We start from the raw sequence: 13,515 nt of genomic DNA on the forward strand, positions 1-13,515 counted from the left end.
TTCTGTATCAGTTTAACTTGTTTCCTATATGAACATCTCCACTGCAGTAGACTATCCCATAGTTAACAGTTATTTTCTAATATTAAGTTCTTTCTCAAAGTCAAAGCTTATTTGATTAAATTCTGAAAACCTTGAACAGTGGACCAATATATATAAATTCAACGAAAATCCTCAAAGTTATATAGAAAAATTAGATCATTGCAGTATGCCTGTGGCTGTTTTGTTACTTCTTCAGATTTGTTACACAGTGCTACACATTTGACTCTGAAAAGACAAACAAAATTTAATATCAGTTACCAAACTAAAAAAGCAGGTAATGCATTGATTGACAAATTTACATTAAATGACTAATTAAGGAAATGAGAATTTTACTTAAACCTTCTCCCTTACTGATAGGAAAAAATAAAATTGATAGACACCTTCAGGATTATTGCAGAAATGGCAGTGCTCAGTAAGATCCTAGATAGCTATTTTTAAAGGAAAAGACTGCCTTGCGAATCAATAAAACATGTTATAAAGCGACAGTATATTTACAAGTAAATAACATTGTGGGGTGAATTTATAACCTGACATTGGTGAAAAATTGGATTTTCCAAACTTCTAAGCCACTGAGACAAAACAACATGTTGGTTTATTTCTTTTGAGAAGAATGCGTCTGGATATCCCATAAAATTGCTCTTTACTAGTGACTCTTCATCAACTCTGTCATTTCAAAGTAAATTACTGAATTTCCTACATTTCTGAATGGAGTGGTACTGGAAAAAGCAACAACTCTGTTTGCTCTGACCTATGTGTTTAGGCCTTACACATATTTTATTGTGTAGTTCGCAAAGAACAAATTATTAATGGTTATTTAATTTTCACCTCAAGTCATTGCTTTCCTTTCCTGTCATGCGGTGTGAAAAATAAAGGGTATGTGTATATTTTTTAAAGATTTTTTTTTTTTATTGCTAACTTATCAGACAATATCCTGCACCTCCTATCATTACTCATATTTTATCTGTTTACTTAATGGCTTTCCATTTACTTGTGTTTGAGTATTATGTAATACTAAGAGAGTAAAATATTTTCTCATGCCTGGAGGGAAATACTTTGCTGTTAAACCCTGGTCTTTGCAATGGGTGCAGAAATATCATTACCTGCAGCAAGTCATGAAATGATTCTGAAATCCAAAGTACAGTCTGAAAACTAATGACTACTAAGCTTATAATACTTTTATTTTAATGTATTAATGTTATAAGGACTAAGCCACAAAGACAGCACAATATAGTTGTTATGCAGTGATCTGAGACAGTTTCTTGCCTATATTCCCCTAACGACCTTACGCAGTATAAAGACGTGATAGAGATCATTATTTAAGTACTAGGATTAATGCAGGAACAATACTTTTAAGTGATGTCCATAAATCATAAATTCAAATGAAAAGACAAAAATGAGTGCATACATTTTCAGAAAAAGATAACTTCAGTTCAAGAAAGTCTTAATGAGTGATAGATTTTGCAGTCTAAAGGTACTCTTACTACAGTTTATAGTGTAAATTCCTTAACTAAAAGCAAGCATAATGTAAACTTATACATTCCATCTGGTTGAACTGTATTGAATCATTGGCGAATGAACTTCTCTCACTGGAAACTTTAGGCTTTGTAGAGCAATCGATATTTTCTTACATTTATGTTAACAGGTCTTGTTGCAAATAGGAACTTGTAGTGTGGACCATCAGCTGAAGCAAATTAGACAAATGCTTCCAGTATAGTTGGTCTGGTTTTTGCAAGTTCAATTGTCTGTTCCTAGGATCTGATGAATTCAACACCTATGAAAATCTGGTGTTTGCAATTACCAAAGGAGTCTCCACTTTCATGATGGTTTGTATAACTGCCCAAGCATTGTGGAAGACCTAGACCAGAGCCCTAAACATAGATATGGTAAATGCATCTGATTCTGAACTGTAGTTTTTGTGTGACCTGTAGAAATTTCCCCATAGAAATGGAGGAAAAAGAATATATTTCATTTCCTAATATATACAACTTCATAGGGAAAATATATTTACATTTTAATTTACTGCCAAAACTAAAATTAATCCTTTCATGTTTATCCTTTGATAGTATTTTAATCAGGCTAAAATCCCAATCTTTAATTGCACTAAAAAGGTAAATCTTTGACAATTTCTCCTCACAGTTCACAAATGTGGAATTTCTTAGCTATGTAAAAATATATTTATTTAAATTGTTGAGTTGATATGGAGGAAAAACAAATGTTGTTATGAGTGAGCAGGCTTTTCAAGACTTCAAGAAAAGCTGGACTAATAAGCTCCCAGGCTGACTGAAAGGTGTGCATCTGCTGAGCCTTAAATTGCTTCATTAAGCTGGAATAAATCTTATATTCAGCTGCTGAGAACAGAGGTGGATGCAAAGGAGAGTGGGCTAAATTCCCTTGGGAAGCCAAAACAGAACAAAACGAAGGGAGAAAAAAAACTTGTTTTGTTTTCTTTAGCTGCTGATTCACTCTCTAAGAATGGACAAAACCACTGTTGGGTTCATGTAAAGGCAAGCTATTCTCAGGCCCTGTGATCACTAAGGAATAATAAGGATAAGTGGAATGTACCAGCTATTTATAACAAATAAGACTACTGGTAGAAAAGCTCAGCTGCTGAAGAAAGGAGTACCATAAATATATTGGTAAATTACAGAAATCCTGTATTTTAATCAAGTGTTGACAGCTGCTATCCATTTGGAAGATGATTTCCCAATGTGTGAAGGTGCTAAAATTATTCAAAAAAAGCTGAAGGATTTATCTTTAGCATGTGAAAATGATAAGGTCTTTTATAGTTTCTGTTTCAGAAATGTTTTTGTTTGTTTCTGGTTTTTTAATCAGACATTTTAAAGCAAGAGAGATTCTTAAACTTTCCTTACAAATTTTCAAACCTAAAATACTCTTACAGTGAGAAATACTGGAGCATTTCAGTTTTAAATGAATTCCAGCAGCTGTCTAGGGATTGCTAAGTAGAATACTTCAGAAGATTACAACTGTTCAACTGCAAAACTTTTATTACCTGTCCTTTCTTGTTTATATTTTTATTCTTTTCTGTCTTCATGGGTTTCAGTAATTTATCATTTCTTCCTTAGAGTAAGTTCCATGCAGGTCTATTTCTCTTGTCTGTAACAGATCAGTGTTATTCTGTTTCTACTGAAAGAGTTACTTAAAGCCTATGAAAGAGCACATGGATCATCAGCTTTTAACAGTAGTTTTCTTGTCTTCTAAAAGCTTGAATGAAATTGTATGGAAAAAACATTAAATTGCGCTCTTTATATTTCTTTGGCCATTTGAAATACATGGTTTTTGTCATGGTATTTTGGTTGTAGCTATTACTTCTACTCAAATCTGTCTTTTCTATCACGTTGAGACCTTATTTAATTGTAAGAAAATACCTGTCACTACGTGTGTACCCACATAAGTAATGTCCTCATATCTCATTAGAATTCCAACTTAATACTTTTCATGTATGTCTTTGTGCAAAAGAGATATCAGAAAAGAAATTGAACTTAACTCTTTTTTTTTTTTTTTTTTTTTAAATCCTCTAATTTGTGGAAGAGTTCAAGAGGCAAAACAAGTTATCACATTTTTTAATGTGGTCAAAATTAATAAAATAACTAAGTGTGACTTTTTAAGCATATTAATGTAAACAGAACTGTCCGTTAAAGTTATTTACAAATTCATCCATTTGTTTCAATCTGGATAAGTCAAAAACTTTGAAAGCTTGGAATTATCCTCAGGACAGGGAAAACAGGCATTTTAGAGCAAAAGCAGCAAAATTTATGGCAGAAAATTTCATTTAATTAATTCTGCCTGTGAGTGTATTTCTGAAATGAAGCTTTTGTGTTCTAAAGCCTTTCTTTTCATCTACTATTTCCAGCTTTCTGAATTCAAAACAATCACAGCATATCCAATTATTTTATACAATGGTAATCTTTTATATCTTTTCTCCATATATTGTCTTGTCAGACATTTAGTATATATGTATTTTTTCTTTTCCAGTGACTACGTTATTAATTGCTGTGTGAAACACATGATTTCTAGTACACTTGATAAATAATAATTGAAAAGTTTTGGTTTCGCTTTTGAAGCATAATTATTTAATGACCGAAGTCACATCTCAAACTGTTAGATTATTTTTCTTTTTAATATGAAACAACCTTTTCAAAAATTAAAAAGTAAGTAAATGTAAATCTAAGAATCTCAAAGAATAATCGAGATGTGTCTCTAATACATTAATTAATGTATCTGTTCCCTTGTTTCACTAATACAATGTCATTGCACTTCTATGTGACTTCTTGGTTGAAAAGAGGTTTGTATTTACATATGTCAGCTTTTATTTGCATCATAATAGAGAGACAAAGTACTCATTCATTGTAAAGTCTTGTTCAGTTTGAAAACTTGTCAGTCTGCTATAGAAAAACTGCCATTTATTATAATATCTTTCCATGGTGAATTTTAGGGTGTTTTCTCTAGCCTTCAAGCACTATTTGACAAGGTCTTATTGTAGGTTGTTCTTGCAATTTTTTTGCTTACTTTGAAAATTATTAAAACCAAATTATTGAAGGAATGAGTTTATGTATGTATTATGTACTTATTTACCTGTGTAAATCCAGAACCTTTTTGTATGTTGGTTATATCACTGGCAGAATGAGTAAATGACCAGACAGACTGCCAAAACCTGTTAGGTTTAAAATCGTAGGTGTTTCAGCCTAAACCATGAATGTCAAGTTTTGTTACTAACTTGATGGCTACTGAAGAAAAATATGCAGTACAATGCATCTATACATAATATTTTTTTTGCTCCAAAGCCCAGCCCTTCGAAGCATTTCATCACATGCTTTACATGAGCATGAGTAGATCATGAATGTATGTTCAGATTCCATATGCACCCATAACAAGGCAGCTTTCCTGGAGCAGAACCAGTATAATAACAAGGGAGGCTTCATGTTGCTCATCTTGCTACATAAAACATATATTGCACTATCCCTTCCTCCTGGCTAATATGGCTCCTTGATTAAACTCTTCCCAAACGCTTAGCTAAATCTGGATATCAATGTATCTGTTAATTGTTTATTATTATGATTACAACTTATTTCTGTTTACTGTCTTATTTGTTTACATTTACTTCCAGTCTTCTGTACTACTGTGTTAGAATCAGGACATGTGAAACATTTTAAAGGAGTTCTATTCTTACTATGTTATATACCAAGTAAAACATGAAGATGACCAAGCTGTGGGAACTCCAGTCTGTATGATCCCAATGGAGAAAATTGAAGAAATCATGTTGATTCATTCTCACTCAGTAAAACAAGATTAGATGGGGTTTTTTTTTAATCAAACAGAAATTTAAATCACCAGTCTTAACCATAGGGCCACCCCTATGGTATTATAGGCTGAAAAGCTGTCCCTCATGTTAATGAACTCACAGATTCTCTTCAACTGTTTCTGCAGAAAAGGCTGAGAATACATGTGTTTTTCAGTATATAAGACAGCAAGTTGAAAAGTTCCAGAGTTAAGCTGCATCCTCTGAGAATGCTCTGTCTCTATACTTAACACATATCTGGCGGTTGAAGCATCTTTGATGTTCTCAAACCCTCTGTTAAAAAAAAAGAGAAGGGCAGAGTTCTGTTAGACTCTACAGCAGTAGAGTCTAGTTATATTTATACATTTATACAATCCCAAAATTACATTTGGCCCTTTGAAGGCAAACGCAAGGTTGATGTGGCCGCCGTTGAAAATGAGTTTGACTCCCCTGCTCTGCAGTAACTAATATAAAAAAAAAAAAAAAAATTAAACCTGACTAGAATGTTTCCTTACTGTTCTCCCTACCCTATGACTTCAAATACTTTTTCTGATTTTAGTCTTATGGAAAATACACGACTTTCTCTAGCTGATGGTTCCTTGAAAAGCTGTGAGCAACTGGGATACAGTGTGAAAAACTATCCATGCAAAGCAATATCTTACTTTGATATCTACCAGGATTATGTAGTTTTAAATGTCTTTTAAAACCAGAGACAGTATGCTGAGAGTGTACTAAGAATATATTGAGAGAGGCTGGTATTATTTAGGTTGGTCCTAAATTTATTCGTCACAAATACAGGTTTATAAGTGTTCAGTTTATATTCAAAATACAGAGTAACATTGTTAGTACTTTAAGATAAATGCTAATAATTACTGCATAGCTGTGCCAAAGTTTTGCAAGGTTTAAATATGAATATTACCTTCATTTTTCCTTAACACCTTTATTGTTTTCAGATCTTACAATTCTAAAACGAAAATTGAGGTGATAGTTAAAATACAGATAGTCTGTGAATGAGCTTCAAAATTAACAGTACACAATTTAAGTTTGATATCATAAAGAAGGAAAAATCAGAAGAAAGATGAGAAAGGCATGAAACATTTTATAACACTCTAGGTAAATGAAACTTTCTATAGTATCATTTGAAAGAGTACAAACAGGTAAGACAAGGATCTTTAAAGGGCATAAAAAAGTCTTTTTCCTTAAAGGTAAAACAGTGAAAGATTGGGCATGTGACAGGATGAATAGAAGATGACATGTCTAAGAGATGCTTTCAGAAGGAGACTGCAAGGTTTAAACATGTTCTGGAAGTGAAATACTGGAATCAGAGATGATACTTCTCCTCCCACATGTTATGGATCTCAGTAACAGTGGATAATACTTCATAGCTGTGGATAAAGGGAAAACCTGACAGGACTGAAACGGAGGAAGATAGAGGTCTCTGAAAGGGATTAACTTGCACATCTTTTAATCTATTTTCAGTCTGAATGCTAACAAACCTTGGCATTAAAAAAAAAAAAAATCTTAAAATCTTAAAGTCTAATTTTTAAGTAAATTCCAAATTACTGGCAGGTAAAGGTTTTACGCATATTATCACTTAAAAGTATATACATATATTTATAAATGCACTGAACTCCCTGGTGTCTCTGAACAACTAAAAATAATAAATGGTTTCACTAATTTGACAAATTAGTTTCTTTTTTCCCATCTGGAAAGATAAAATCAGACAGGCTTGTTTTACAGAAAATTGGATTTATTTTGTTATGACAGCATGTCATGCAACCACCATCTGTTAAAAACCACTTTGCAATTCAATGGGGAACGTAGAAGCTAAAACCTGGGCCATGTTTAACAAGGCCTGTAGACATCTAGGAAGGTGTGCTGAGTTCCAAACATATGGTATCTGCTCCATTTCAAGACACAGTATTTCTCTGGGTAAACAATAGCCTGAATAACATTTCCCTGGTATTGGTGTGAGACCACATTGATAGAGGAAGCTAGTGGCTGAGAAAAAAAAAAAAAGAAGTGCAAAGATTGTCATCTATCTGGGGAGATCCCTTTGTTCTGTGCTATGAGGAAGGACTCAGTCATCTTTACTGGTGTCCCAAATAAAATACTTACGCATTTGGTATGTATGTCTGTAAAAGGAGATAACATCACTTCAATGTTTGTACTTAAAACATGATAGCAAAGGCAATGTTTTCCACCTTGCATTACAGTCATTACCATAAGGTTCAAGTTCAGTAAATTTGATATGTCACATAACCATATAAGTCATATCGCTTAATTTTGTGTTTTGGTGATTCAGTAGTCAAAACTGAAGTCACTTCCACTAATGTAATTACACTTCTGTGCTAACAATAGTAAATTTTATTTCTTTTCTGAAAAAAATGGATGAAATATTAGTAAGAAAATTATTAATTTTAAGGAACATCAGTATACAAGCAGGCTGCTTTTCTGGCAAGAACAGTTTCTGACTATAATAGCATTTCAACTCTCACACTTCCCAAGAAACTACAAAATTAAATTCTCAGAATGAAGAGCATGTTTACTAGCTGTACATGCTGCATGACAATAAATATTTGGGGGGTGGGGGGGTTGGGCACAGTGCCTGCAGGTACGTGTCTGTGTTTGGGTGACTCTGTGCCCATATGCCAGTGTGTGTGAAAGCTTCTGTGTTTTCCTATGCACAAACATGTGCATGCATGTCTTGCATGTGTGTTCAGGTGACCTCTTATCAATACATATGCTGGTGTGAGTGCACAACTGTGCTGTTCTGAAAGTCTCAATTCACACACAAGAAAGTCTTTATGAGTCTAAGTAATATTAGTGAAATTTGCAGGATAGGGCTCTTGGTCTAGAGTGTTTTCAAGGTGATGAATTCCAGATGAAATACTTTTGTCCAGGTGAACTGGATTTTTCCTCATTCTTGGTTTTTGTTTAATTGTGAGGTTTTTTTAATTATTATTATTTATCAGGAGCTAGATTTTTAAATAAAACATATTTTTAATTGTGTTTCTAAAATATTTTTCAGATTACCCTAATATTTCTTCACCTGGTTTAAAGAAAGATTTCTGGAACAAATAGTATACAATACAATAACTAATGTCAAAAAGATGTGGAGAAAGAGATAATTCCTTTCCTTTCCTATATTTTTTAAACATTCTATATGCCAAAGTTAGAAAAAAATGTAGACAAATGTTGAAATATCCTGAAGTATTGCAATTTCTCTACTTTAGGAATCTATGCTCAGGTCAAGCATGTTGATACTCACAAGTGATTTGTCTTAGTTATATTTTTATAGTACTGTAATGCAGTTTTTATTTTCTTTAAATTTCCTCTTGTAAAGCATTGGATTTCTATATAAATTAATTTTCCCCAGTGCTTCCAAGACAGACATAAAGATTTATAGCTCCTACCATCTGATTGTATGCATCCTACTTGTCACCACTCTTTTTGCCACTGTATTCAATTTGAAAGCATATCACTGTGTGGGAAAAACAGTGACTTTTTACATCTAATCTCTCATCACCTTTCAGCGGTAATGCTGTCATCTGTAATCACTCAGGCATGTGTAATTTATTTTGTGCAGCTATAATGTTCCAACTGACATTTTTATACAGGAAGAAAATTCTGACTTGTCCTTAAAGATTTCCCAAAAATCTTTTAAGATGAAAAACGTGGTCCACAAATTTCTACTGGCTCTCTTATTCTGTGGAGGAAACAGAAAGACAGGAGTGTATCTATACATGGACACACGTGTGTAGAGACAGGATATAAAGCACATGTACATTCAGGTTTTCAGTATATTCACAGTGTTGTGCTCTGTTACTTTATGTCTTTATGATTAATTTATTTGCGTTCCATGTATGCCTTTAATACCTTTTTACAAATTAAGAAGAAAAAAGTGAAAATTGAATGTTCAAATTGTTTTGAGTTTTGAAAGGACTGTAAGCGTATATATTTATATACCTAGTGTTATGTAAGTATCTGGCAGTGGAGGGAAAATGAATGGAAGACAAACGGAATGGAACAGTATAGGATACCTTTTCTTTCTATTCCTATCTGAAAACACAAAATAGAATTTTGAGCCTTGTTTGCATGAAGACATCTTCAGCTGGTTACAAATGCATTGCTCTGTGGGGTATTTATGTATTTTTGAGATTAACTTTATCTTCGTAAAAATATTTCTGTATTACAGTTGGGTTCTGGCTTTTGTGTATTTCAAGCCTTATTATGGACAGAAGCTTAAATGAGATTTTTATTTTCTTACACTATTTAATCTTACAGTGGTATGTTGTGAATATTTCAGAAGCTGACTTCATGAAATGTTATTTTTCCTGTCTGAGAAGAGCCATGGATCCTAATATATCCATAAAAAGATAATTGACCACAGGAAATCAATCATCTGTTTTCCTACAGAAGCAAAACATGGGGGATTTTGTTTTGTTTTTCTTTTTATCATAACCAAAGAAAATAAACAATGCACACTAGAAATCAATTATATGGGGCTGATTTTTTGTCATAATTTATACTGTTTAAAGAAAAAAATAAAGCCTAAGGTTAAATTCAGGCCATGGAAGTTAATGTATAGGAAAAGTAGAGAGTCATCTTTACAACTCCATGTTTAAACTTTTTTTTTCCTTTACTTTGCAGTGACCCAGGGTGGGGATGCAATTGCATCTGATACATGTCCTGATCCTGGGATTCCTGAAAATGGGAGAAGAGCGGGCTCTGACTTCAGGTAGGCACATTTAGTTTTCTGTACGATCAAAAGGTACGTATTTTCTGTTTCAGATATACTGAGCATGCAACTACAGATATGTATTGCTTCCCTAGTTTTAAATGAGTTGAGTCTTTGTCAAAATAGCTCTAATCCATTGCATATCTTGAATGGTTTTATTTATTTCTTTTTTAAATCAAAGCATTTTAAATATGAATTTTAGAACTTAATCATGTTGTCTGTGTAGGAAAGGTAGAACTCTCTGGACAGCACAGAATAAGCAGAGTGAATTCTCTGTTTTCCCGCTATATAAAAATTGTTAAAAAGCTCAGGAAGCATGGCAAATTCAGTGTCTGAGGCTGTGATGAAAGCTGTCTACTTGCTTCTTTTGTTTTCAGCTTTTGTTACGTTCATTAAGAAGAAGATGAGGTCAAATGGACCCCTATGGAGAAAGGAGGAAGGTTGCTCTTCCCCTGTTGAGGAAAAAAAAGCAGACACTTCAAGGTGTGTCAGAGAAGAGGGTCAAAATAAAGACATGGGAGCCTCCAGCTTATGTAGAGATTTATAAGTTGCTCAGAAGGGAACAGACAGCCAGACCTAAGAGTAAATGCAAAGGAAAACTTCATAGGAATTAGAAGGAATTGTGCAAAATTCTCTGCAACTCCAGAAAGAAAGTTAATCAAACCTGGCTCCTGAATCAAGGCCCTTCAAAGCTAGGGTGTAACTGATAGGAAAAAAAATATTTAAAAATCTATTTCTGACTGACTCTTTTTGGATGTTTGTCTACTTACCCTTAAAAGAGTGTCAGAACTCATAAACAACTCCAACATTAAGAGAGCCAGTTATATGCAAAGTCATGGTTTCACAGAATGGTTAGGGTTGGAAGTAACCTCTGGAGATGATCTAGTCCAACCCACCTGCTAAAACAGTTTCACCCAGAGCAGGTCACACAGGAATGTGTCCAGGTAGGTCTTGAATGTCTCCAGAGAAGAAAACTCCACAACCTCTCTGGGCAGCCTGTTCCAGTGCTCTGGCATCCTCAAAGTAAAGAAGTTTTTCTTCATTTTCATATGGAACCTCCTATGCTTCAGTCTATGCCCATTGGTGCCCAACGACAGGATGAGAGACACTAAAAAGAATCTGGTTCCATTCTCTTGAAATCTACCCTTGAGATATTTATAAACATTGATGAGATCCCCTCTCAGTCTTCTCTTCTCCAGGCTGTGCAGACCCAGCTCTCTCAGTCTTTTCTCATAAAAAGATGCTCCAGTCCCCTAATCAGCTTTGTAACCTGCTGCTGGACTCCCTTCAGTAATTCCTTGTCCTTCTCAAACTGGAGAGCCCAAAACTAGATGCAGTACTCCAGATGTGGCCTCACCAAGGCAAATTAGAGTGGGAGGAGAACCTCCCTCCACCTGCTGGTGACACTCTTCCTAAAGCACCCCAGGATATTGTCGGCCTTCTTGGCCACAAAGGGACATTGTTGACTCATGGTCAACCTGTTGTCGACCAGGACTCCCAGGTCTTTCTCCACAATGCTGCTTTCCAGCAGGTCTACCCCTAACCTGTACTGATGCCTGGGGTTATTCCTCCCCAGGTGTAGGACCCGACACTTGCCCTTGTTGAATTTCATCGGGTTCTTCTCTGCCAAGTCCTCCAGGCTGTCCAGGTCTCACTGAATGGCAGCACAGCCTTCTGGTGTGTCAACCCTTCCCCCCCAGTTTGGTATCATCAGCAAACTTGCTGAGGGTGCACTCACTATCTTCATCCAGGTCATTGATGAACAGGTTGAACAGGACTGGACTAGTACTGAGCCCTGGGGGATCCCACTAACTACAGGCCTCCAAACAGACTTTGCACCGTTGATCACAACCCTCTGAGCTCTGCCATCCAGACAGTTCATGATCCATCTTATCATACATTCATCCAGCCCACACTTTCTGACCTTGCCAATGGGGATGTTGTGAGAGACAGTGTCAAAAACCTTGGTGAAGTCAAGGTAGACAACATCCACTGCTCTTCCCTTGTCTACCTGGCCAGTCATACCATCATAGAAGACTATCACGTTGATCAAACATGACTTCCCTTTGGTGAACCCATGGCGACTACTCCTGATAACCTTCTTTTCCTCCACATTAGCAACTGGGTAGCAGTTAAATGTGTTTTAAAAAATAATGAAGTGAAATAAACTTTTCAATAAATAGGCTAGTGAGAGACAATCTGCCCTGAAGATGCTTGCTGTTATCATGTTCCATATATTCTGATTCAACTTGGCAAGTACAGCTGTTTCTAGCAAAATTGTATGATACAGAAGTGCAGCATGCACTTGCTGTTCAAAGGTCTGCTGTTTCAGGTAGACAAACATAATTTTTATATAGGTATTTATTAATAAGTAAAAATATGGGATACTAACTACTCTTTCTCAAGATGTATTAAAGTTTCTGCATGTATTCATCTGAGGGATGCCTGTATACTTCCATTCTGGAGAATATTTTACTTTACTGTTCGTGCAGGTATGCCTCTGTTTCCTACTTCTGCTTGGGTCTCTCCTCATAGCTATAAAGTCTGCAGAGCATACCTCTTCTTCTGAATTCCTCCAAATCAAATACTTAGTTGAAAGAATTAAAGGCAGCATCTGAGATCACTTTGTTATTAGTGGAGAGAGAAAAGCACCTCTGGAAAGAGTTAAGCCCATATCCTAAGTGTTTAATGGAAAATAGCACAAACTCATACCTGGAGGTGCCTTTCTCACTCCATTAACTATAGATACCAATGTAAGTTCAGCAGGTTGCTGTGGTGAAGGAAGCCTGAGCACAGACACATAAGAAAAGGCTGAGAGTTCTGAGTTTGCTCAGCCTTAAGAGAATCTGATGGACCTTCTTGTTGTCTACAGCTACTGAATAGGAGAGTGTAGAGAAGAGAAAGGCAGACTCTTCTCAGAGGTGGACAGTAACAGGACTAGCATCAATGGAAATAAGCTGAAACATGGTAAATTACCACTAGATTCAGGATTTTTTAAAAAATTAATTAATGCTTTTAATATGAGGATGGCCGAACACTGGAGGAAGTTTCCCAGAGAGTTTGTGGAATCTCCATCCAGGAGAACAAGGCCCTGAGCCCTCTGTTCCAACCAGACTTGCTTGGAGTGGGGCATTGGGCTAGTTGATGTTCTCATCCAGTCTAATTTATTCTGTGAACCTTGTGTTCTTCATACACTGTCAGCCAAGCAGACTCTCATCTAGTGTCCAAGACACTGTCATTTGAACAATTGTTAAGAAACAGCAGCACATGAACTTTGACTCGCAGGTCTAAGAGCACTGGTAAGCTGGAAGTGGGTAAGAGAGACAATTGCTTCTTTTCCGCTCTAGAATGTAGTCTGTAATTTGAAAGAGAAAGTGATCTAAAATAATCTTAGTGAAGCAGGTCCAAAGATCCAAATATGTAAGCCCTAACATAGGAG

The 13,515-nt window shown here is 35.3% G+C and overlaps 1 protein-coding gene across 1 annotated transcript in view; it reads left to right on the forward strand.

Annotated features, from left to right (window-relative positions):
- CSMD1 (CUB and Sushi multiple domains 1) overlaps nucleotides 1-13,515 on the forward strand; it is a gene marked incomplete at both ends in the record, with an annotated part of 1,064,284 nt that overhangs the window by 723,578 nt on the left and 327,191 nt on the right. Inside the window, one exon of the mRNA XM_082048870.1 lies at nucleotides 9,989-10,076. Within this exon, the coding sequence (XP_081904996.1) occupies nucleotides 9,989-10,076 (88 nt within the window). The remainder of the gene's footprint in view (nucleotides 1-9,988; nucleotides 10,077-13,515) is intronic.

The sequence above is a fragment of the Streptopelia decaocto genome (genome assembly GCF_964273445.1).
Source record: "Streptopelia decaocto genome assembly, chromosome: 3".
NCBI lineage: Eukaryota > Metazoa > Chordata > Aves > Columbiformes > Columbidae > Streptopelia > Streptopelia decaocto.